The sequence below is a fragment of the Genypterus blacodes genome, unplaced genomic scaffold, assembly GCF_046128005.1.
Source record: "Genypterus blacodes isolate CSIRO-AG114 ecotype Tasmania unplaced genomic scaffold, CSIRO-AGI_Gbla_v1 ptg000131l_1, whole genome shotgun sequence".
Classification (NCBI taxonomy): Eukaryota; Metazoa; Chordata; class Actinopteri; order Ophidiiformes; family Ophidiidae; genus Genypterus; species Genypterus blacodes.
In genome coordinates this window covers 2,106,733-2,128,002 of record NW_027466933.1, presented here as the reverse complement: position 1 = coordinate 2,128,002, position 21,270 = coordinate 2,106,733, and the positions used below count along the sequence as shown (strand labels likewise).

Below are 21,270 nucleotides of genomic sequence, written 5' to 3'. Positions count from 1 at the left end.
AGTTCACCAGAAATCCAATTACATTAGAGAGGAAGCAGGAGACACGCGCAGAATGAACAAGTGTTACACACATTATGTAGTGATTCATTCAACTTAGGCCAAAGAGGCTACTGCAAGTCTCAGCATTGATTTTTCCACTTTATTTATTAATATATTCAAACAGTGCTGTTTTGCATTTAAAAAAAGACATTTGGATGATTGATTTAAACATACAAAAACAGTTTATTTTTCTTAAATAGCTTTTTAATTGAAGCAGGTAAACAATTATGACATTAACCATTATTGATAATGAAAATAGCACTTAAGAGGAGTCATCATGATGTTCCTCTGCTATGAAATTAACAAGGCACATTAAGGTAAAGTCATTTTGTGTCCTAACATAATTAAATCACAGACCATTCATTTCATATTTAAGGAATGGTCTCAAGCCACAGCCCACTGAGAAATTAATGAAACGCATTCAAGCGTAATGATATCTATTGCAGAATTACCGTCATAAAACATTTAAAAAAAAAAAAAAAAAAAAATCACATTCAGACATGAAAAGAGAACGATGTGCACAAGCAGGTAATTTGTGCCCCTAAACGGTCTCATGGAGGACAGTAATGTGCTTATTATCTTCACAATAATGTCTATTCAGAGGTCTGACCCATATATATGATTACTCTTATTGTAATACGTTAGATTTCAAACTTCGTGATTACTGAATTCAAATCAAATCAGCAGATGCACCTGCAAAATATGAATATGAGCATGAATGTCAACGTGTAATGTTGAAGTCGTTAGTTTTGTTGGTATGTTTATTTCTCTGGGTGCCCTTTTCTTTAAATTCAAACGAAAGAACCCATGTGGTCTGGAATGACTTTAACACTGCTGCAACTGTGCAATAAAGGGGTAATTATACGTTTAAGAAAATACTTTATTTTTGGCCAACCTGAAACGTATCTTTGTGAAAAGAGCTTCCTATTGGTCCTTATTCTCTACAAGGATTACATCATGTAACCGAGAAAGCTATTTCCATACTTAAATCCGTCTCACAAAGAACTACAACTACACTACAACTCAAAGTGCCAAGGTGCCTCTTAACACCACAACACCCTTCCTATTTCCATACATCATATTTTCTTGATACTTGCATGTATTAGCTACATATTGCAAATTTTCATAAACAGCGTCATGTTCAAAGACCTCCCCAGACTGAGGGAGCAGAACTGATGACATCGTTTGCAGATGAGGAAAAACCCAAAGAGGCTTTTCCTGCTTTTCATGGCAGCAGGTCTCAAATACAAACAGGAGACTGAAGCACATCCTTCCTTCTGTGTGAAGGAGGGGATCCAAAACTACTGGTTCACATCTTGTGTTGTCAGTGCAGAGTGATTTCGTGTTCCTCATCTTCGTCAAGGTATTCGTCGGTAGCTGAACCTTCATCCTCCTTTCCGCTCTGCCCCAGTAACGGCAACTCCAGCTCCGGGCTTTTACTGTGGAGCTGTCTCAAAGAGGGGCCCTTATCTAAGGGGACAAGATCAAACATGGGTACTAGCTTTTACATCAAAACACACAAATGTATCAACTGTAATATACCTACGTGTGGGTTAATATTATATTCAGAAATTTCCAACTTTTTTTTTAAAAAGATATTTTTTAAAAACTTAAAAAAAATAAAAAATAAAAAAAATAAAAAACTTACTTTTGGCATAATAAGCCTTAAGCCCCACATGCAAGGAAATCCCTGACAGACACACCGCGAATCCCAGCCAGTTAAAAATGCTCATCTGGTCTCCCATCAAGTGTGCTGCCAAAAGCATAGTACAAATCTCCTGTGAATAGAAAAGAGGAAAGAATTCAGTCAGTTACCCAAGTATGCAAAAGTGAAGATACAGCAGATGCTACATTATCACCTTCATAGATTACCTTAAAGATCCCTGATATGGATAAAGTGAGGCTGGAAGTTCGGGAAACGAGCAGGAATTCTGAAAATCCAAGTCCAAAGGCCAGACAGCCGCCAATACTCAGTGTGAAAAGTGAACTCAGGAGAGGGGAGAACTCTGTCACCCTGAATAACTTTTCGGAGGTGCTGAGGCTCACCGCTGGAGACGGACACACGGCAGAGAATGAGGACAGAGATGACAGAAGCTTCTTGCAATAAAGATACTGTGCATAATAAAGGCTGCAGGCTTTTGCCAACTGCAGTGACTTCTATGTCTTACCTTCATTAAACATGAAAAGGGGGAAGAGGCCCAGGAACATGACAGGTTGTAGGTGGTACATGGTGTCTATTGGATTCTGAAGACCTGAGGAGGAGAACAATGTGCAAAGAGAATGCTCACATGGATGAAAATGTCAAACAAATGACAGCGAAAACAGACGTAAACTTTAATTTAACCTCCTTTAACTACTTTAAATACTCACCCAGCTCTGCTTTCTGCATGAGGACCTGAGTGAGGGTCCAGCGGATTCCCCCTATGAAGGACGCCATCAGTACCATGATAAAGCCCTCCAGGTTGAACTGGGTGGACTTGAACGTAGACATGAACAGACCGCTGGAGATCAGCCCAACCACCACGATCAGGAAGGGATTCTGGTCCAAAGACAGAAGGACAAAGAGTAGAAGATAAGAAAAGAAGGAGAAGAGAAAATAAATTTGTATCAGCCTAGTTTCTTGTATCATTAAACATGTATTTGATTAATTTTCAAGTTGAAACGTGTCGCCACTCACCGGCTCCTCTAGTTTAAAGACCAGGGAGAAGAAGAGAATAAAGAGCACTGCTGAGGACTTGGTCATGGTGTACCTCGGGACACAAATACAAAACATCTTCACTACGTTGCACAGAACATGAGGTGAGTTAAGTGAAACACAATCTTATGGAGCCATTACACGCTTTCACATAGACGACACGGAGCAGCTCACACAGATATAGAAGTGCTATTAATTGGGGGAAACTTACAGCACTAATGGTTTTAGGTTTGGCAGTTCCGCCTCTAATACAACCTTTTACACTCAAACCCACACTCATTATCATTCTAAGATCTACTCACATGCCTTATATATGCAGAAACTTACAAGCTGATGGTGATGAAAAGGAAGCTCCAGTTGGAAAGCCCAATATCCAGCGCTGTTGCTAAAGCTGGAGGACAAGGACAGAGTTCATGTCTCTATAAGGCACAACAACCTGATCCAAACTAGGACTTCTAAAACTTACAACACTATGAACAATAAAGATGAGCTTAAATGACTGAAGTATGGTGCATGTTTTACTATAAACTGCGACTAAGGCAGTATTATGTAAAGGTGAAAGGAGAGATTTGACAGATTTAAGGCTGTAATGTGAAGAACTAGATGGGACATTTTGACATATAGATGAACAGAAATAACAGGAAATGTGCAATCACATCCAAACTGTCTGCAATCGTTCAAACCCGGCTATATAAAATCAAATGTGCAGCTTTAAGACCAACACACATGTGATGTAATTGGTACTATCTCTATGGACTTCAGTCAGTCGATGCTTCACCAAGTACGTGAGTATGATATGAGCTGATTATCAGTGTCTGTTTGCTGTGTTTGCAGGTCGATTCTGGGTACTTTATGTGAAGATCTCACCTGTTGGAGCGACTTTACGGAGGTAGTCCCTCCAGCTCAGGAGGACACGGGGCTTCCCTGTCCAACACTGCATGGCCTGCCGGGTCAGAGCCGACAGGAAGAAGATGATGGTGAGATGCACCATCGTCATGAAGAGGGGATAGTGGAAACCCTGAGGAACACAATGTCACCATGAATCACTGAGTGTTAATGTGACAACACCAACAGCACCATGTGGCTCAGCAAAACACCCGATTGATCTTTTTTTAAATCATCATTAACTTACAGCAAGTTACTGGACAGCCAATGCACATTTATTTGCAGTGCTTTTGGAACTATCACTTACCTTCATCAGCCATTTGTTATAGAAGGTGATGCCTATAGAGAAGACATAGTAGAGAAGAACTAAGCCAACAGTGCAAAGACTCCGGCAGATGAACTGGACAGGACACGCCATCCATACAGCTGTCCAGAGAAGACAGCTACTGGAGTGAGACCATCTCCGAACCCAACCTCCACACCTCCCTGACCTCCATTGATCACTGATCGATATCGGAGAAAGAGAGAGAGAGAGAGAGTGAGAGCGAGACGATTCACTCATAATAGACATTTGCCGATATATGTAGCATGTTAGCATAAACTGAAGTAAACGACAACCACCACTTTAATACTATAGCTACAAAGCTAACGATAGATATAGAATAAGCGTCTTTGTGAAAGCATCAGAAGGTAAATGGGTTAGTTTTTTTTAACTTCCTCTGTTTGTAAACCAGCACGTCCATTATCAGCCCGTGAACTCACCCGTTTGCTCGCTGAAGTTTGACAGGTCTGGTGCTTTGGTTCGTTAAGTTAGTTGACGTCAACCTTTCACTGCCCGCCCGTAGTTTCTGTTGTTTCTCCGGCAATGTGCGAATATAAATAAATCGCTGTGTTGGACAGTGACAAAGTGCCACGTACCGGCGACTTCGTTAGTATCCGTAGTTACACATTACCCAGTAATCTTTAAGCCCTCAACGTGTTGCTGTCCTATGAGACACACAGAGGCAGAACTCCATCAAATGATCGCACAATTCAGCTTAATCATTCTTATTTATTAGCGAAATGTCCCATATAATACCTCAAGTAAATCTGTGTGAAATATATGTAAATTCGGCATTCTCATTATCCACTAAGAAGTAATCTAATTAAATTAAATTAAAACTTTTATTTTTGGTTCATATTGCTCACTACCGCCCCCATGGAGCAAACCGTTATAATAATATGGATAAAGTTTGCGCAAAGTTTAGCGTACTAATTTAATTAACATTTTGGCATGTATATTTTGTCAATGTTAAAGCGTCGTATTATGGTTTTGGTTGTGAGTTTATTTGAGTTAAATCGGCATGGTCGCATGTATTCTGAGGGCAGCGGAGTTTAAACAGCAGCCACTAGGGGGCGGTATGTCTTTTCCTCACTAACAATCGTGCAGACTTAAGGAGAGAGGAAGAAAGGCGGAAGTCAACAGAAAGCGTTGCTTGTTGTTGTTATCCACACCGAAGCTACAAGGTAAATTCACCATCTTTAACTACAGCTTTTATTTGGAACATACTACAACGTGACTAATGTAGCATGTACGCACTACCAAGTCGCGCTGCGTGTTGTTAAATGCAGGTTTATTGTGTTTGTGAGCAGAATGGCGGACGAGGAGGACGAGACCGGCTACGACGAGGAGCTGGATGACGGAACCAGCGGGGTGGATGTCGGCCACGGGAGGAGAAAGCGGCTGTTCTCCAAAGAGCTCCGCTGCATGATGTACGGCTTCGGAGACGACCAGAACCCGTACACGGAGTCGGTGGATATTCTGGAGGACCTCGTGATCGAGTTTATCACCGAAATGACCCACAAAGCCATGTCGATAGGGCGCCAGGGCCGCGTCCAGGTGGAGGACATTGTCTTCCTAATCAGGAAAGACCCCCGGAAGTTCGCCAGAGTAAAAGATCTGCTGACGATGAATGAAGAGCTGAAGAGAGCCCGCAAGGCCTTCGATGAAGCGAATTATGGCTCCTAAAGTCACACTGGAACACTTTTCATCAGCTACATTTCTTTGAGTACCGAGATACAAAATGCAAAGACGTATGTTTTGAAATCAGATTGCATTTCAAAATAAGTGTCCATGTCCAGACTACAATTTTCTGTATGTATATGTTTTATAGAACGAAGAGCAATGATAACAGTGCCATACAAGCATGATACTGTTCAGAACTCTTTAAATAAAGTTCCTATCATTATACTATAACGTCCTATTAATTTTATTATCATTATATGCACAGTCAAATGTGAAATAATCTAGAATTCAAACACTCAAAAGACAGAACTGGAGACACTTAACAGACCTAAGCCACTGAATCTTCAAACCAGGATCATATGTTTATAATTTGATGCCTTCTGATTGTCCAGGACATGTAATTGTTTACGTGGCCCCTGAAGTGTGTGTGTCCCTCAAACTATCAGATCAAATATAACTACAATACTGTGTGTGTGTGTGTGTGTGTGTGTGTGTGTGTGTGTGTGTGAATTCCGAAGGTATGAAAACGATCAAACCTCGATGTCATGATTTACATAAAGTGGCTTAAACAAAATGGACAAAAAGAAGAAACAAACAGACTTTATTTATTTATCCTCAAAACAAAATTTTATACAGACCATAAATATTTCAGACCAACTACAAGTGAGTTTATTCATTTATTCTGTTCAAGCAAATTACTTCTTTGTACAGTGAAGTGGTTGATTAGATTGGTCTATGCAGCAGGTAACAGGCTGCAGATCCTTATCTCTATCTCTAGATTAGAGCTTCACCAGCAGAGTGTGTATGTGTGGGGGGTCGCTGATGACCAGTGCCTGTTGCCGTAGCGTCCTCGCCGTCCTGTCGCCAGGAACAGTTTGAGCGCAGCATCAGTGTGCATCTGCATTCACAAGAGAGCCGGGGGGGAGGAAGTGTAGCCCGGTCAGCGACTCCCATCGGGTGCCCTAGCTGTCTGTCTGAGGATGTTTGTAAAGATGGAGAAGAGAGGCTGTGAACCAGGTGGACAAGTGGACAAGGAGGGGAGGATGAAGGTGGGGAGGGGAGAGAAGAGTGCATGGATCAGTGGAGGATCAGATGGATTCAGCAGGAGGTTCATGAGGGAGGAGGAATGTCCATGAGTCTTTCTGGTTTTACTGCACATTCTCCATCATCTTGAGGAATTCTGGGAAATCGAGACAAGCAGGGAAAAAGTTTAAGGTAGGACTTCAGGCAGCAGCAGTCATCATCATCATCATTAATCATCATCATCATCATCATCATTCACGTACCGTCAAAGTCCAGCATGCCGTCGCTGTTTTTGTCTCCATCCTTCATCAGCTCATCGATCTCGTCCTCTGTGATTGGCTCGCCGGTGCTGCGGATGATGATGGCGAACTCCTCTCTGTCGATGTAGCCGTCGCCGTTCCTGCGCAGAACGCGAAGAAGAGTGTAAATTTTAAAGAATACATACAGACGCATGAAAACACTTCATGACGTAAACCACACACGTGAACCTACTTGTCGAACACACGGAAGCACTCTGCCAACTCTTCCTCGCTCTTGCCGGCCTGGTCCTCCTTTAGCAGCCTCACCATCATGACCAAGAACTCCTCGAAGTCAATGGTACCGCTACCTGAGAGTAAACAACAGTCGGACATCATCAATATTTCGCGAGAACTTTCACATACAGATCCCTAAATTTCCGTGACAAACTCCACATGTTTTCCTTGTCCGTTGCTCACCATCCTCATCGACCTCCTCGATGATCTCATCCAACTCCTCTCTTGTTGGATTCTGGCCCAGCATCCTCATCACGGTACCTAACTCCTTGGTGCTGATATCACCGCCACCGTCAGTGTCGAACATGTCGAAGGCGGCTTTGAACTCTGGAGACAACAGAGAGGTAAAGTTACTATTAAGCCCCTTTTTACAAGTTGTAACACAGTGTTTGTATGGGACTTCTGTGTTGATCTGTTGGGGAATCTGATGGACATGTTCTAATCTGAAGCTTTGAGAGGGACATTGGTGTCTGTGTGTGTGTGTGTGTGTGGGGAGGGGGGCGGGGGGGGGGGGGGGGGCACATATGTAACATATACTGTGATCCACTTACCAGCCAACATCTCCTCGCTCAGGTAGGAGCGGGCCTCTTGTTGCGCGTCAGTCTGGAATCAAACAGCATTTTATCATTGATCATCATATCATATCATATAATGATTAATAATGTATAAATTCAGTGTTGACGAAATTAACTGCTAAAATCTATACATAAAATTGTAAAAAAAAAAAAAAAATGTAAAAAAATTGAGAATTCTAAAAACAAAACCCACAGATAATATCATGTAAGCAACACAGATCCATCATTTTATTATTATTTTATTTTAAAAATATTAATAATTCAATAGGGTATTAATCTATTCCTGCCATAGTGCACAATTAAGTCATCACTTCCAATGCTAAATGTGTTCTTCCCTATAGGAAATGGTTAATGTTTGTGATCAGTTGTAAAGAAATTCAGAGGCAGTAATGCAGGGAATGCGTATCAAAGAGCTCTTGAGCTGAGTGAAAATGAGCCCGGCTATTTCAGGCTCAACGCATTAGGCTGGCTGTATATGGCCATGCAGGCATCCAATCCCAGGGAATTTGACGCCCAAGCAGAATCTTCATCTCACCTGCTGCCATGCACCCGGCTTCCTATCGCCACTCAAACGGGACTTTCGTCAAAGTATTTGCAGTATAAATAACAGATAAAAACAGCCATACATTTTCAAATTATATTATGGATGCTCGGCAAATGTAAAGCAATTTTATTAAAGGCTTAATGCAAAAATATTCTTCTACCGGACAAACAAGCTCATATTTGTTGTATGTTTCAATGGAAGTCAACAGTGAACTTCATGCTTCTCAGACACTTTCTGACTTGAACATGCTTTTATTTTTTAAACACTGAAATAACAACTGTCATTATGGATTAATTGACCAAACATCTTGGAATATTTCAATGGCTCCTGTGCCTGAGTGAGTTTTCTTACCATGTTTGTGGATTAGTTTCCCCCCTTAATATCCACTGAAAAAAAAAGCCCAAAGGAGTGGTCAATCCGTGTGCACCCCAACAGAGAGACTAGACGTCAAGAGAAGGTTCAGACACACTTTAAACGGGACAGCCAGGTCCCGCCCCCTAACTCTCACAGGCCTTCCAGATTTAGTATCCTGAACTTTTAGGGTTCTGGGGCCATGACAAGCCAATCACACTTTGCGCTGGAACACTCTTGTTTTCTCAAAGTTGCAGGGATGAAAGCGTAAAAGAAGTAAAGCTTGAGTTTTGAGCATTTTCACTGTAGGAGTAGAAGTATGATGTTGGGTGAAAAGATAAAGATTTGAAAGGGATAAAGCAAAATGATATGGAATGCAAAGGTGCTGTATAGGATTTCACCGTGCGCTTCACCTTAACTCAGAGATTAGCAGGGTCAAGATGAAAGCAACTAGTGTCAGTTTAGATAATTACTCAAAATCAGAATATATCCTTGGAATAAAACCATTATTCATTCATGCAGACATGTTTCTCTCTCCATTCAAATGTTTTATAATGACTCTTAAGAAGACAGAAGTAAACAACGCACTCATAAACACTGGAACCTTTGAGGGTACACAGTGGATTTTGAGCAAAATGTTCAGATGTAGGATGTAAACTCTTAGTGCCTTGTAAATATGAGATAGTGGAAGAGGAGAGGGAGCCAAAGACGGGCGCTTTCTTAAAGTAGGTTATGGGTGTTGTGATGATGGTGTTTCAATCTGGGTGTGAAACTCAAACCGGGTGAAAAATGCTGCAGGGCTGGACCCTAGCTAGCCCCCACCGGACCCCCCCGCCCCCCACACACAACCCTCCGCACATCCACCCCTTTGGCTGTGCCCTGAATAGCAGGCAGGTTTCAGGCTGAGTGGACGCAGGCAGAGACTGCAGCACCATCGTCCTGGCGTCTCGCTGCTGATAAACACCACCTGATACTCCTTATATGGCAGGCGATTCCTGAAGGGAGGGCCGAGGTGAGGGAGAGAAGAGGTGGGATGGGTGAAGGGATGCCCAGAGGAGAGTATAAGGGGTGGGATGTTGTTTTTGAGTGGTTGTGGGGGGGTTACAGGCTATATACTCGGGGACAGAACGGCATTTTCCAAAGGAAGAATTTACTGGTCTGACTGCATGGTTCAAGACTCTGTGATCTCATACTGGGTGGCTGCAACTTGCTGGTCTTCACCTCCCACAAAGGGCCGAGCCGCTGGGGGGCATTGATGTCTCTGCTTGGATCCAGCTGCAAGAAGACCCCTGATATATGAGGGCAACATCTAGCTCGATAGCCTTTAAGACAGGCGGAGATTGAATTGAAAACGACAGAACAAAAGCTTTTTCAGATGTCCAGCATAAAGAACCGGCCTGAGATTGAACTAGAATAGGGAGATAAGAAGAGATCTAAATGAAAATGTGTGCGCAAGTGTGTGTGTGTGTGTGTGTCTGCTGAATGTGTATAAGAAGCGCTGGTAAGTATGAGAGCAGCAGCACATATACCTTTGATGCTTGTGCGTTGAAGTGCTGTTGGTGTACGTCAGTGTATGTGTGTGTGTGTATGTGTGTGTTATGATAACAAAGAGAGAAATAGTCCAATAAAGGGGACTGAAAGACTACTAAAGATGGGAAGCATGGCAAGGATGAGCAACAAGTGGAAGGAGATAGATTTATTTAGAAAGCACAGCACTCGGTGGAGGAGAGGAGAGAGATTCAGCCTCGAGGAGGGGTGGGGTGGGGGCCGGGGGGGGTCAAGGTGGTGTAGCGTTTCTGGAGGAGCAGCAGCTGCCAAGGGGGGACAGCTGCACGGCCAACGCAAGGAGGCGGCCCGGGGGAAAGTGCCTTCGTCTTAAAAGGTTTGAATGGATATTTATAGCATCCTAACCACGTCCCTGGACTTAATATGAGACGGGGTGGGAAGAGGGAGGGGGTGGGGGTGAAAAAGTTGAACTTCCATTTATTTTGATGCCTCCCATACTATACAATATTCATTATTTTATAGTATCTTCTCTCAGTTGGCAGTAGACGCTTCCTCAGTGAAGTTGAAGGAGATTTCCTTTAGGGGGCGTGCTTCATTTAAAAACATTTCATCCTGAGAAGAAGTCAGCAGGAAGGTCACAAGGAATGTTGAGCTGGTTTCATTACTGGACGTTCTCCATCATCTTAAGAAACTCTACAAACACAAAACAGGCAAAGGTAGAAATAGACATTAAATAAACAAACAAACCACCTGCAGTGTGCAATTTATCCAAGGACAAATGGATAAATTGATTGAGTTCATACATTTATATGAGGTGATTCAGTTGAAGTTGGTTGAACCGAACAGGCAGACACATGGTTGGAATGTATTTAATGTTGGTAAACACCTCATATCATCTAGTTTGCACAATAAAAATCACTGTCTTTATATAAACTATTTACCGTATCTTCTCATAAGATATCAGTAATAGCAGCAAAGTAACACATCACACACAGTATATACATTAATAGCCCTGAAGTCCAAATATTACAGAAGCTGGAATCTTGTGATATAGAGAATGCATTATTTTGTGTTATTTAGACATTTATCTTTACTAATCTAAAGATGATGATGAATATGAATATGATATTGGGATTAGTATTGATGACTGATTACAATAAAGTTTAATCTCTTGTGCAATTTGTATTTGCATCCCTTTGACGCAACACAACATACTGTGTGATTTGTGTTTAGGTGGGCAAAATCATTAAAAAAGTAATTTCCTTCCTGTCCTCCACTGATATCAATAATCATCTTGCTCATCCAAAACTTGTAATTTACAGCAATTCAAAATGTTTTCACAATAATGTACGGCTTGTTGATCAGTAAGCGCTACAGCTCACTAATGCAGATGTATGTATACATCACATTTTAGATGATTTGATTTGATTTTTTGACCCTGTTGTCACCCACCTCATTTCTTTTTGTAGGAAAAGCGCAATGCAAATAAAATGAGATTGATTGCACTAGAAGTGACCAGAATGTGCTCCTAAGAACACATCACATAGTCAGTCAGTCTATTTGTCTTGATCCATGTTAGGTTTAAGTGACTGTTGGCCTCACACAGTGATGGCTTGTGGCTTCAGTGGCCACAAGAGGGCCCCCTTAGGGTCCCTTAAAAGCCGGAGCCGGCCACTGGGCAGCCACCACTCCTCTCAGTATGAATATATGAAGCTTAATCTTACCATCAAAATCAATCTTTCCATCTTTGTTTGTGTCAGATTCCCCAAACATCTCATCAATATCTTCTTCTGTGACTGCTTCTCCAGTCATGTGGAGGATGTCTCCAAACTCCTGGCGGTCGACGAAACCATCGCAGTTCCTGTGGCCATGAAATAAGATTTAGCTCATTATGTGAAGACTCATCTTCATCCACCACACAAATTCACAGAACCATAGATGTTTGTGAAAAGCTCTGCTGTTGTTTTCTAAAAGCCGTTTGACCATTTGGCCCAAATTGCAACAACTGATGTTCTATGATGGGACTGTCGGCCTTTGAAATGACTGTATTCATTTTCTAGATTTTTCTTGATATGATTTCCTGATAATATTCCATCATCAACGTATGACTTCAATTCATCAATACACGTTGAAATCTTCAAAACATGTGTATGAGGTTTTCTTTCAGGTGTCATACTTGTCAAAAATGCGAAAGACTTCTGATAGCTCTTCTTCTGACTTTCCATCTGCATCTTCTTTTAGCTGTTGCACCATCATGACCAAGAACTCCTCAAAGTCTATGGTACCGCTACCTGAGGAGGTGGGAGGCAAGGAAAGAGGATGAGAAGTGAAACAAGGTGAAGTGACGAGCAGATGCTTGAGTGTGAGTTGATAGATTGGGAGGAGGCAGCATGCAGGGTGACTGTAAAGGAAAGTTTCTGCTGTTTATTTTGTGGAGCTCCCCGACAGCCTTCATATAAGCCAAATACTGAATAACGCAGAACAATAAACTCAGTCTGACGTGTAAAGCCTTTAAAATTGTCTTAAAACTATAAGATATGTCTGTATTTGAAACATCAGTGAAATAAATAAATCCACCTGATCATCTTAATAATGCTTAAGCCACATTGATAATAATGAGAAAATCATTAATGATACAATAGCCGTCTATGGGAAAGACAGGGCTGCGATCACTCAGTGTCTATGGGCTTAGGAAGCACCTGATTGATCACGACACGGTCAATATGTAATGACCTGCGTACATTAAACTCCAACTTAAACCTCAAATAGCTTTGTGTACTGGCCTGACTTGATGTGTGATGATGGGACAAGAGGCCCAACAGAGAAATGTGCTCTGTGCCCATGACAGAGTTACACCCCTGTAATCTTATACATGACACACATTTTATTGCAAGATTATATGTCTGCTTTGCAAAAAAGATCTTACCATCTTCATCCACCTCTATGATGATGGCATCCAACTCCTCCCTTGTTGGATTCTGGCCCAACATCCTCATCACGGTACCCAACTCCTTGGTGCTGATGTCACCGCCTCCGTCAGTGTCGAACATGTCGAACGCAGCCTTGAATTCTGGATGAGACAGACAAAACAATCAGAGAATCAAATAGAATACAATAGAATTTCCGTGTGATAATACAGCACAAAGCAATTATTCAGATGCTTGTTCAGTACAAATGATGAACCTTCAGATATGATTAGGTCATCATGTTTAGTGATTGATGGACGGCTGACCTGAAATCATCTCCTCTGTCAGGAAGGAGCGGGCATCGCTCTGGGCGTCAGTGGGCTTAATAAAGGTGAGTGGAAGAACATTGTGGGAGCAGCGATGTAGGAGTGGGAGGACAGAAACAGAACGAGAAACAATCAAATTCAGAATTTGCACAAACTGATTTTCATATCATAGGGACAGCATACTATAGAGGTTGGTGGTTTAGCAATCGCTGGTCTGACCTAAATAAACCTGTTAAAACGCGCTATGGTCCTTTAACAAGCAGTATTACATTTCCAGTCTATCTCTTTATAGTTAAGCCCGGTCCCTCCAGAGAAAACCAAAGAAATCTAATGCCCGAGAGAGAGAGAGAACTATCATTGACCAAGGGACAGCCAAGGAGTGGAAATAGCCTTACGTCAGGTAAGAATGCATGTTTAATCCTCTGCCAACTGGCTGCACTTGTAAGTAAAAACACTTGTCAGTGACAACCTTTTAAAGGGCAATGATGCCAAAATTTTGAAGGATTAGATCTGACCTTATGGTGAGGTCAACATACTGAAACTTGTTGTGGTTGTTGTGTTTCAGTGCGAAACCACCAAAGTGGGTAATGCAGCTGGGGGTTCTGCTCTCCTTTCTTTCTCTCTTTGTAGTTTATTCTTATTAGACCATAGCCACAGAGAAGAGAGAATATTTGCTAGTTTGGATATATGAATCCCCATTGGAAGCCATTGGAAGCATTGCTATGTGTTTACAAATGAGAGTTGTTGACAGTCGTAGAGTAACTACATAATTTAAGTTCTGGAGCATGGTCATATTTTCGTTTTTACTTTTTCTCTCTCACTGTCACGACAAACCTGCTATAGTAACAGTTTTAGCTTAACATTAGAACGTCAACTTTAAATAGCTTTTAAACTCATTTAAAAGCTATTTTTAAAGTGGGATTTAGGGGAGAATTTGTGGGTGGATTTTCCCAAGGTTAATGTCCCAAGTAAGGACACACACAACATGTCTTCTCACTTTACTCAGCTGTGTGCTCTCTATCTTTAGTATTGCTCCCTCCAATCGTAACATCGATCCTATTTGGTTTCATTCCAAAGTGTGAGAGTTTCCAAAGGAACTTAAAACACCCCAATATGCAAGGAAAGAACGATGTAGAGGAGGTGCAGAAGTCGGTCTAAAATGATCTTCCTACAGCCAGGAGAGTAAACTTTCCCTCCTGTAGCCAGCATCACTTTAGACAGAGCAATACATCCAATCATTTTAGGAATTCCAGCAAAGTATAGAAATCCAGCTGTGACTCCAGCTGTGCTGCAGAACAGCGCTTGCTGGCTAAGTGTAGATGAGCAGAAGTCCGTATTCATATCAGAAAATAGTCTCCATCTTCTGCCAGATTGTCTTTTTCTCCCTCATTCATTGAAAATGACAAAGAAAGTAAAAACAATCCACAAAGATGAACTCAGGTATGGTGGTTTTCTTCTCTTTTTCTTTCCTTTCACCATTTCTCTTACCATGGTGGCTGACTTTGCTTCACAATAGACACCAGTGGAAACGATGGACAGCTGGGGATGAAAGTGTCTCTACTAACAGGAAGCTCTAGTTCAGGAGGCTCTGTGGCATTGTCCCCTCCATAAGTACCCTCTCATCCTAACTCACTTTTACTGAAAATGATCAGGATTGGGTAAGAGGCTCCCTGCTCGGATATACGATGGCCAATCAAATCCCCTCTTACGTTCTCTGCCATCTCCTGATGGACACCCCCTTGTGTGTCACCCCTCCAACCCCCATATTTAGATAAAGGACAAGCGGTGGACTCTGGGTGACATTTATTACAAAAAAAAAAAAGACGGGGTTATTTTGGCACAGGATCAACAAGGCATCTCAGTGTAGATGGACAGTCTTGATGTCACATACTGTACATGAGCCATCGCGCGCGCACACACACACACACACACACAACGCACTCTTTTCCACACACATATCACATGCACAAACACACACACACAGCTTAGCACCTCCCTGTATGCAGATTCTCAACCACCACAGTGTCTGTTGACCCATCTATCCGCCTGTCTCCATGTCCACACTGCCTATGAGTTGTCCTTGCACTTGTGACATCTGTAACTTAAGAGGAGTGCAAAGAGACCTATGATAGTTCTCACACAGCTGTCGCCTCTGTAACCATTATACCCATCGTTTTCTCACTTCATAAATAAAAGCCTCATGGAGCCACAAACAGGACCTGCGTCATTGAATTAGAAGAGCATCAATGAAAACTATATCTCATGCAGTGCAGGTCTTTAAACTCTCCTGCAAGAGACAAACTATCACACACACTACTGAAATAAAGTGTGATGATTCAACATATGGACATTAAAGCACAGCTTATGCATCGCAGCCAAAAGCCTGCTGCATTTGTACCCATGATGCATTTGTCCCTTTAAATCCAACAGTCAGCTGATGGAAACAAGCAAGTTTAATCCAGTGAATTGAACTGGACAAAGGTCTGTCAATCTTTGTCTGGACACAGTCTATGACCTTTTTTGCTAGGAAATCTATTTATGAACAGTTTGTGTACAGAGAGCAGCTGGAGTAGCTCATAACTTTATTACCTTGAGATTACAAGTCACATGATGCCTCACTGTGCTATGTATGTGGTATTTGTGTTGTTTCCATTAGATATTACAAATATATATCCATATAACACATTTCCTGTGCACATAAGTAGTAAAGTAGTGTGTAGTATATGCAGACAGCTGTTGCTACACTGCCCTCTATGGGTTGAACCACTCGCTGGCTCTGACGTCACTGATTAGGGTCGTTTAAAAAGGTTCAGTGTGAGATGATTGCTGAAGTCCTGATCTCAGGAAAGCAGATCAAGAAGTTATAAGAAACTTTGGCCAGTTTTGTAAAAGAGCGGAAAACAATCAGTTCTTCAGTTGTGCAGTCGTGGCACACACCACACAAATGGTACAGGCCTTAATGCTTGACCCCAATAGTGACCCTCTACCATGAGCTAACATGTTCTGGTGGCTTTATCCTATGATCCTTTCTGTCCTGATGGGCGGGGTCTTCTGTAGGATGACATCACAGCTCCAGTTTACTTATTTACCTGTGATGAGGATGTGAAGCATACATGTACAGGTGCATTAGACACAGTAAAATAGAATATGGTAGTGTTCCCCATGTGGCCTACTGTGCAGGTGATTTTAGTTAATTAGCTGATTGAGTGTGACAACGTGAGTCTATAATATTGAACTTTATCACAATATTAAAATTTTTCTGAGATACTGAACTTGTTTTCATGAGCTATAAGCCATAATCATCAAAATTATTAATAACAAATAAAGGCGTGAAATAACTTTGTGTAATGAATCTAAAATATATGAGAGTTTCACTTTTCCACAATATTCTAATTCATTGAGCTGCACCTGTATGTATGAACTGTGATGGGCCAAAGGGAACAGAACTTCTCCACTTCACAATTGTTCAGCTTTGATAGAAATAACATCCCCCAACAAAAACAACACCATTTTTCAAAAGTTTTCTTTATTGTAGTTCTATAATTTCATAAATGCAAGAAAACATGGTATTATTGTAATGGAATTGCAAAGTTTAAGTACCAAACGATCATATGTAGCCCGCTGCAAAGTCGTCACATGTGGTAAAACTCTCTGGACCCTGTTCCCTCCTCTCTCCTTCAGTCTGCTGCACCGGATCTTCTTCCCTACCTGACCCACGTCATCAACACGTCTCTGGCCTCTGGCTCTTTCCCCTCTGCTTTCAAGACTGCTAAAGTCACTCCGCTTCTAAAGAAACCAACTCTTGACCCTTCAGACATCAAGAACTACAGACCGGTATCCCTTCTACCCTTCCTATCTAAAACTCTTGAACGTGCTGTCTTCAATCAACTGTCCCTGTACCTCCACCAGAACAACCGTTTGGACCCCCACCAGTCCGGCTTCAAGGTGGGCCACTCGACCGAGACGGCCCTCCTGGCAGTGACCGAGTCACTCCAAACTGCTAGAGCGAACTCTCTCTCATCTGTCCTGATTCTCCTGGACCTGTCTGCAGCATTCGACACGGTGAACCACCAGATCCTTCTCTCTACCCTTGAGGGAATGGGTGTCTCTGGCTCTGCGCTCTCCATGTTCGCGTCCTACCTGACAGGTCGCTCCTACCAGGTGACACTGAGAGGTTCTGTTTTGAAGCCACGTAGGCTCACCACTGGGGTTCCGCAAGGTTCAGTCTTGGGCCCTCTTCTTTTCTCCCTCTACACAACATCTCTTGGTTCGGTTATCCACTCCCATAACTTCTCCTACCACTGCTATGCTGATGACACCCAGCTGATTCTGTCGTTTCCTCCTTCTGACGCCCAAGTGGAGGCGCGCATCGCTGCTTGCCTGGCAGACATCTCGGGGTGGATGTCGAAGCACCACCTGAAGCTCAACCTGGACAAGACTGAGATGGTGTTTCTCCCAGGGAAGGGCTGCCCGCACCGAGACCTGGCCATCACCATAGATGACTCCGTGGTGACGTCTACTCGGACCGCGAGGAATCTGGGTGTGACCCTGGACGACCAACTGTCGTTCTCGGCAAACATCGCTTCGGTGACGCGTTCCTGCAGATTCCTCCTCTACAACATCCGGAGGATTCGTCCCTTCCTCACCGACAAGGCAGCGCAGGTGCTGATCCAGGCTCTTGTCATCTCCCGCCTGGACTTCTGCAACTTTCTCCTTGCTGGCGCCCCAGCTTCCGCCATCAGACCTCTGGAGCTCGTCCAGAAAGCTGCTGCTCGTCTGGTGTTCAACCTTCCCAAGTTCTCCCACACAACTTGCCTTCTCCGTTCTCTACACTGGCTCCCCGTAGCTGCTCGCATCCAGTTTAAAACTCTGGTGCTAGCCTACAGGGCAGTGAAAGGAACAGCTCCTTCATACCTCCAGGCTATGGTCAAGCCCTACACCCCCGGCCGACCACTTCGCTCTGCTGCCTCCAGGCGACTGGCTGCCCCGGCGCTCAGCGGCCCCTGCTTGCGATCGATGCGGTCACGGCTTTTCTCTGTTCTGGCACCTCAGTGGTGGAATGATCTCCCGACTGATGTCAGGACAGCGGAGTCGCTGCCCATCTTTCGCCGCAGGCTGAAGACCCATCTCTTCAAGAAACACTACCCGGATCCTCCCTCTTAGGACATCACCTACTCTGTCCTAGCTCTTCTGATGCTCTTGTTTTCTAATCTTTCATTTCTAATCTGTCCTTTTTTCTCATTCATCATAGTACCTTACTTATTGCACTTCTACTCTAGCTCTAGTTATGCTCTTAGCTGTTGGTTTAGGAAGGAAATGCGCTTACGATTTCTTGTGACCTGAAGTTCTTTTATCTACCTTTGTTGAACACACTTATTGTAAGTCGCTTTGGATAAAAGCGTCTGCTAAATGATCGTAATGTAATGTAATGTAATGTAATGTAAAACATTGTATTGAATGCTCATTTACAATGATTATTAATGTTGATAGGCTAATTTAGACTTAATAGGCTGTGATACCTTCATTAAGAGGCTCAATATCAATATATTTTGTGGCTCCAGACAGATTTCATTTGGCCAAATTGACTAAATTTGTCTCTTTTGATAGTAAAGGTTGCTGACCCCTGGGAAGGGGGATACTGACATCGTCCAGAGACAGTGCCTCCCTGCAGACATCAACCTCACCACCACCAGTGGTGGTTGCTTGATACTAGGCTTCTAGGTTGCTTGATACTAGACTTCATCTGCGTATCAAGCACCCAGAAATAGCACTTCAAAGGCTGAACAGAGCACAAGGACAGCAAAATGTTTTATCTCTGGGTGGTAAGTCGACGTGCTGTCAAACATATCATGTTCTTGATGACTGGAGAATTTGTTCCTTCTTCAACAGAATGAGGGATATGCAGACGTCCTTGTGTATGTAAATCCATATGCTAATCTCCCCCTCTGCCTCACTCTCACAAGGAAGAGGCAAGGCAGATCTGATTTCATCTTTTAAGCCCTGAAGTACTAATGTTTCGTCTGCTTTGCAAGTATAAATATTCCTAAGGCCCTACACGGTCTCGAGTGGCAATCAACAACTAACATATATGCAGACCCCATTTTAACAAGTGTGTGTCTGTGTGTGTGTGTGGGGAGGGGGTTCCATATATTCCATGTATTTTCCATACATTGCTCGAATGAATGGAAACCCCCCTGAAAACATGTCATTCAAGGTCAATTCTGAGTATTCTGTATTTTAGTGTTTAGAATCAAACAATCCCACAGAATCTGACCAGACACAATAAAGGGCAACACAGCAGGGCATGTAAATGTTGACATCCATGTTTCCATGTCAACATTCTCTCAGCTAGAATACTGCTAGAATATGGAATAATTTGCACACTCACCGGACCAGGCTCACCCTCATCCTCACCCTCACCCTCACCCGCCTCACCCTCACGTGTCAAACCACATCCAGAAGCACAGTACGGTACAGAACGATCCACTCTATGGTCGACCCATGGTCCCGCACTCAACTCTTAAACAGCTGACTGACTGACTGACTGAGAAACACTGACCAATCTCTTTGCTTAAATATTACTCTCTCCACCTACAATAATTTGATCACTGTCAGTGTCATCCAATAGTAGATCTTCTAAGCTTTTGATTAACATCTCGTTTGCTCCTATCAGGCCTTGTTTCCTGGACTCAGCAAGTTTGACTGACCACCCAAATTTAAAGGGCCAGCGGTCGGGCCTTTCTGAAGCCAGTCAACGGGGGCAAATGATTGTTCCATCTTCAAAAAGGAGTTACAAATGCAGGTTTTCTGCATTGATTTGGTAAAAATATGAATTTTGAAACACATTTAACCTTTCTGAAGAGTATTCACCACAAACTCTCAGAAAATGACCACACAGTCTACATTGCTCAAATCTGGTACCAACTTAGACAGGAGCATTTGGAGCACAGGTGCATTGTTTCAAGGGAGAAATACGACTCCTGTGGGAAGTTATTGATATAAAAGTGCAAAAATTACATGTGTTTATTGAAAAACTTGTACCTGTATTTTGAGTTATAATGATACGTTTTGTGATTCAACACATGGAATCACATGGTGAAGGTGTCTACTTCCTGTGTTTGGCTGTTAATGCTTCTCTGATGTGTTTTATGAAGAGTAATAACCATAAAAAAAAATTACTAAAATTACTTCTTTAACAGGTTAACTAAGCATGAAAGTGATGAAAATAAATCTCTGGGCTCTATGCATATTAACCAAAGTATAATAATGGGAGACATGAAAGGAAGCATCATGTTACAGTTGTTAATGACATCATGATTGGAGTGCACATGACATGGAGAGACATGAATGGAATGCCATTGTGTCTCCCATAATGACATCATGAATGATGTCACAGTTGTTAATCACATCGGGGGTCAGGGGAGGATAGGGATGTGGGGTTGAAGGTGATTAAATATCATGGGGGAGATGTTACTGGAGGGTGCTTGGTTTCTATCACCCTTCCTGCCTCCATGTTTTCAGCTCCAGTTCAACTTCCATGCTGTACGACTGATGTCTCCTCCTTCATCAAATGTCTGACTGACAGCAACAGCTGATGGGCGGCGTTAGGAGAGATCTTTCAGCAACACTCCTCGTGTCATTGGGTGAGAAAAGATGTGTGAGGGGTGAGAAAAGGTAGAGCACGATGAGCGAAACAAACCAAGGAAACATCATGCTGCTAACCCTAACCCGTAAGAGAATTATGGATACGTAGAGCAGAAAGGAAGATGACCAAAATAACACGCTTGTTTCTCTCTCCCCCCCCCCCCCCCCTTCCCCTCCCCCTCCCTTCACCAATCTTCTCTTCTGCCTCCAATTTTCCTCCTTCTATTCCTGGACATTC

At 42.7% G+C, this 21,270-nt stretch overlaps 4 protein-coding genes across 4 annotated transcripts; 1 reads left to right on the top strand and 3 right to left on the bottom strand.

Annotated features, from left to right (window-relative positions):
* Positions 1-346: 346 nt before the first annotated feature.
* On the bottom strand, positions 347-4,722 carry LOC143010798 (solute carrier family 35 member C2-like). The gene is made up of 10 exons (XM_076163328.1): positions 4,382-4,722; positions 3,927-4,122; positions 3,602-3,752; positions 3,062-3,125; positions 2,717-2,789; positions 2,410-2,578; positions 2,208-2,291; positions 1,912-2,087; positions 1,688-1,817; positions 347-1,509 (listed from the first exon to the last, which is right to left on the bottom strand). The coding sequence occupies exons 2-10, from the start codon at positions 4,035-4,037 to the stop codon at positions 1,364-1,366; spliced, it is 1,104 nt and encodes a 367-aa protein (XP_076019443.1). The 5' UTR covers positions 4,038-4,122; positions 4,382-4,722; the 3' UTR covers positions 347-1,363.
* A 164-nt stretch (positions 4,723-4,886) lies between these two features.
* taf13 (TATA-box binding protein associated factor 13) lies at positions 4,887-5,849 on the top strand. The gene is made up of 2 exons (XM_076163331.1): positions 4,887-5,125; positions 5,252-5,849. Exon 2 carries the CDS (start codon positions 5,253-5,255, stop codon positions 5,625-5,627), a length of 375 nt encoding a protein of 124 aa, XP_076019446.1. The 5' UTR covers positions 4,887-5,125; position 5,252; the 3' UTR covers positions 5,628-5,849.
* Positions 5,850-6,287: 438 nt separating this feature from the next.
* On the bottom strand, positions 6,288-8,736 carry LOC143010800 (troponin C, skeletal muscle). Its single transcript, XM_076163330.1, has 6 exons — positions 8,651-8,736; positions 7,732-7,783; positions 7,364-7,507; positions 7,140-7,254; positions 6,911-7,047; positions 6,288-6,804 (listed from the first exon to the last, which is right to left on the bottom strand). Exons 1-6 carry the CDS (start codon positions 8,651-8,653, stop codon positions 6,773-6,775), a joined length of 483 nt encoding a protein of 160 aa, XP_076019445.1. The 5' UTR covers positions 8,654-8,736; the 3' UTR covers positions 6,288-6,772.
* Positions 8,737-10,512: 1,776 nt separating this feature from the next.
* LOC143010799 (troponin C, skeletal muscle-like) lies at positions 10,513-14,956 on the bottom strand. Its single transcript, XM_076163329.1, has 6 exons — positions 14,877-14,956; positions 13,389-13,443; positions 13,083-13,226; positions 12,333-12,447; positions 11,881-12,017; positions 10,513-10,849 (listed from the first exon to the last, which is right to left on the bottom strand). The coding sequence occupies exons 1-6, from the start codon at positions 14,877-14,879 to the stop codon at positions 10,818-10,820; spliced, it is 486 nt and encodes a 161-aa protein (XP_076019444.1). The 5' UTR covers positions 14,880-14,956; the 3' UTR covers positions 10,513-10,817.
* Between the last annotated feature and the right edge of the window lie 6,314 nt (positions 14,957-21,270).

Coding starts and splice junctions, on each gene's coding strand:
- LOC143010800 (XM_076163330.1), bottom strand. Junction 7,508..7,731: donor GAGCGAGGAGATGTTGGCTG/GTAAGTGGATCA, acceptor TGTTGTCTCCAG/AGTTCAAAGCCGCCTTCGAC. Junction 6,805..6,910: donor CGGCATGCTGGACTTTGACG/GTACGTGAATGA, acceptor TCGATTTCCCAG/AATTCCTCAAGATGATGGAG.
- LOC143010798 (XM_076163328.1), bottom strand. CDS start 4,037: ATGGCGTGTCCTGTCCAGTTCATCTGCCGGAGTCTTTGCACTGTTGGC. Junction 3,126..3,601: donor CCGTAAAGTCGCTCCAACAG/GTGAGATCTTCA, acceptor CTTGTCCTCCAG/CTTTAGCAACAGCGCTGGAT. Junction 1,818..1,911: donor CCATATCAGGGATCTTTAAG/GTAATCTATGAA, acceptor TTCTATTCACAG/GAGATTTGTACTATGCTTTT.
- taf13 (XM_076163331.1), top strand. CDS start 5,253: ATGGCGGACGAGGAGGACGAGACCGGCTACGACGAGGAGCTGGATGAC.
- LOC143010799 (XM_076163329.1), bottom strand. Junction 12,448..13,082: donor CATAGAGGTGGATGAAGATG/GTAAGATCTTTT, acceptor CCACCTCCTCAG/GTAGCGGTACCATAGACTTT. Junction 12,018..12,332: donor GTCTTTCGCATTTTTGACAA/GTATGACACCTG, acceptor TCATGGCCACAG/GAACTGCGATGGTTTCGTCG.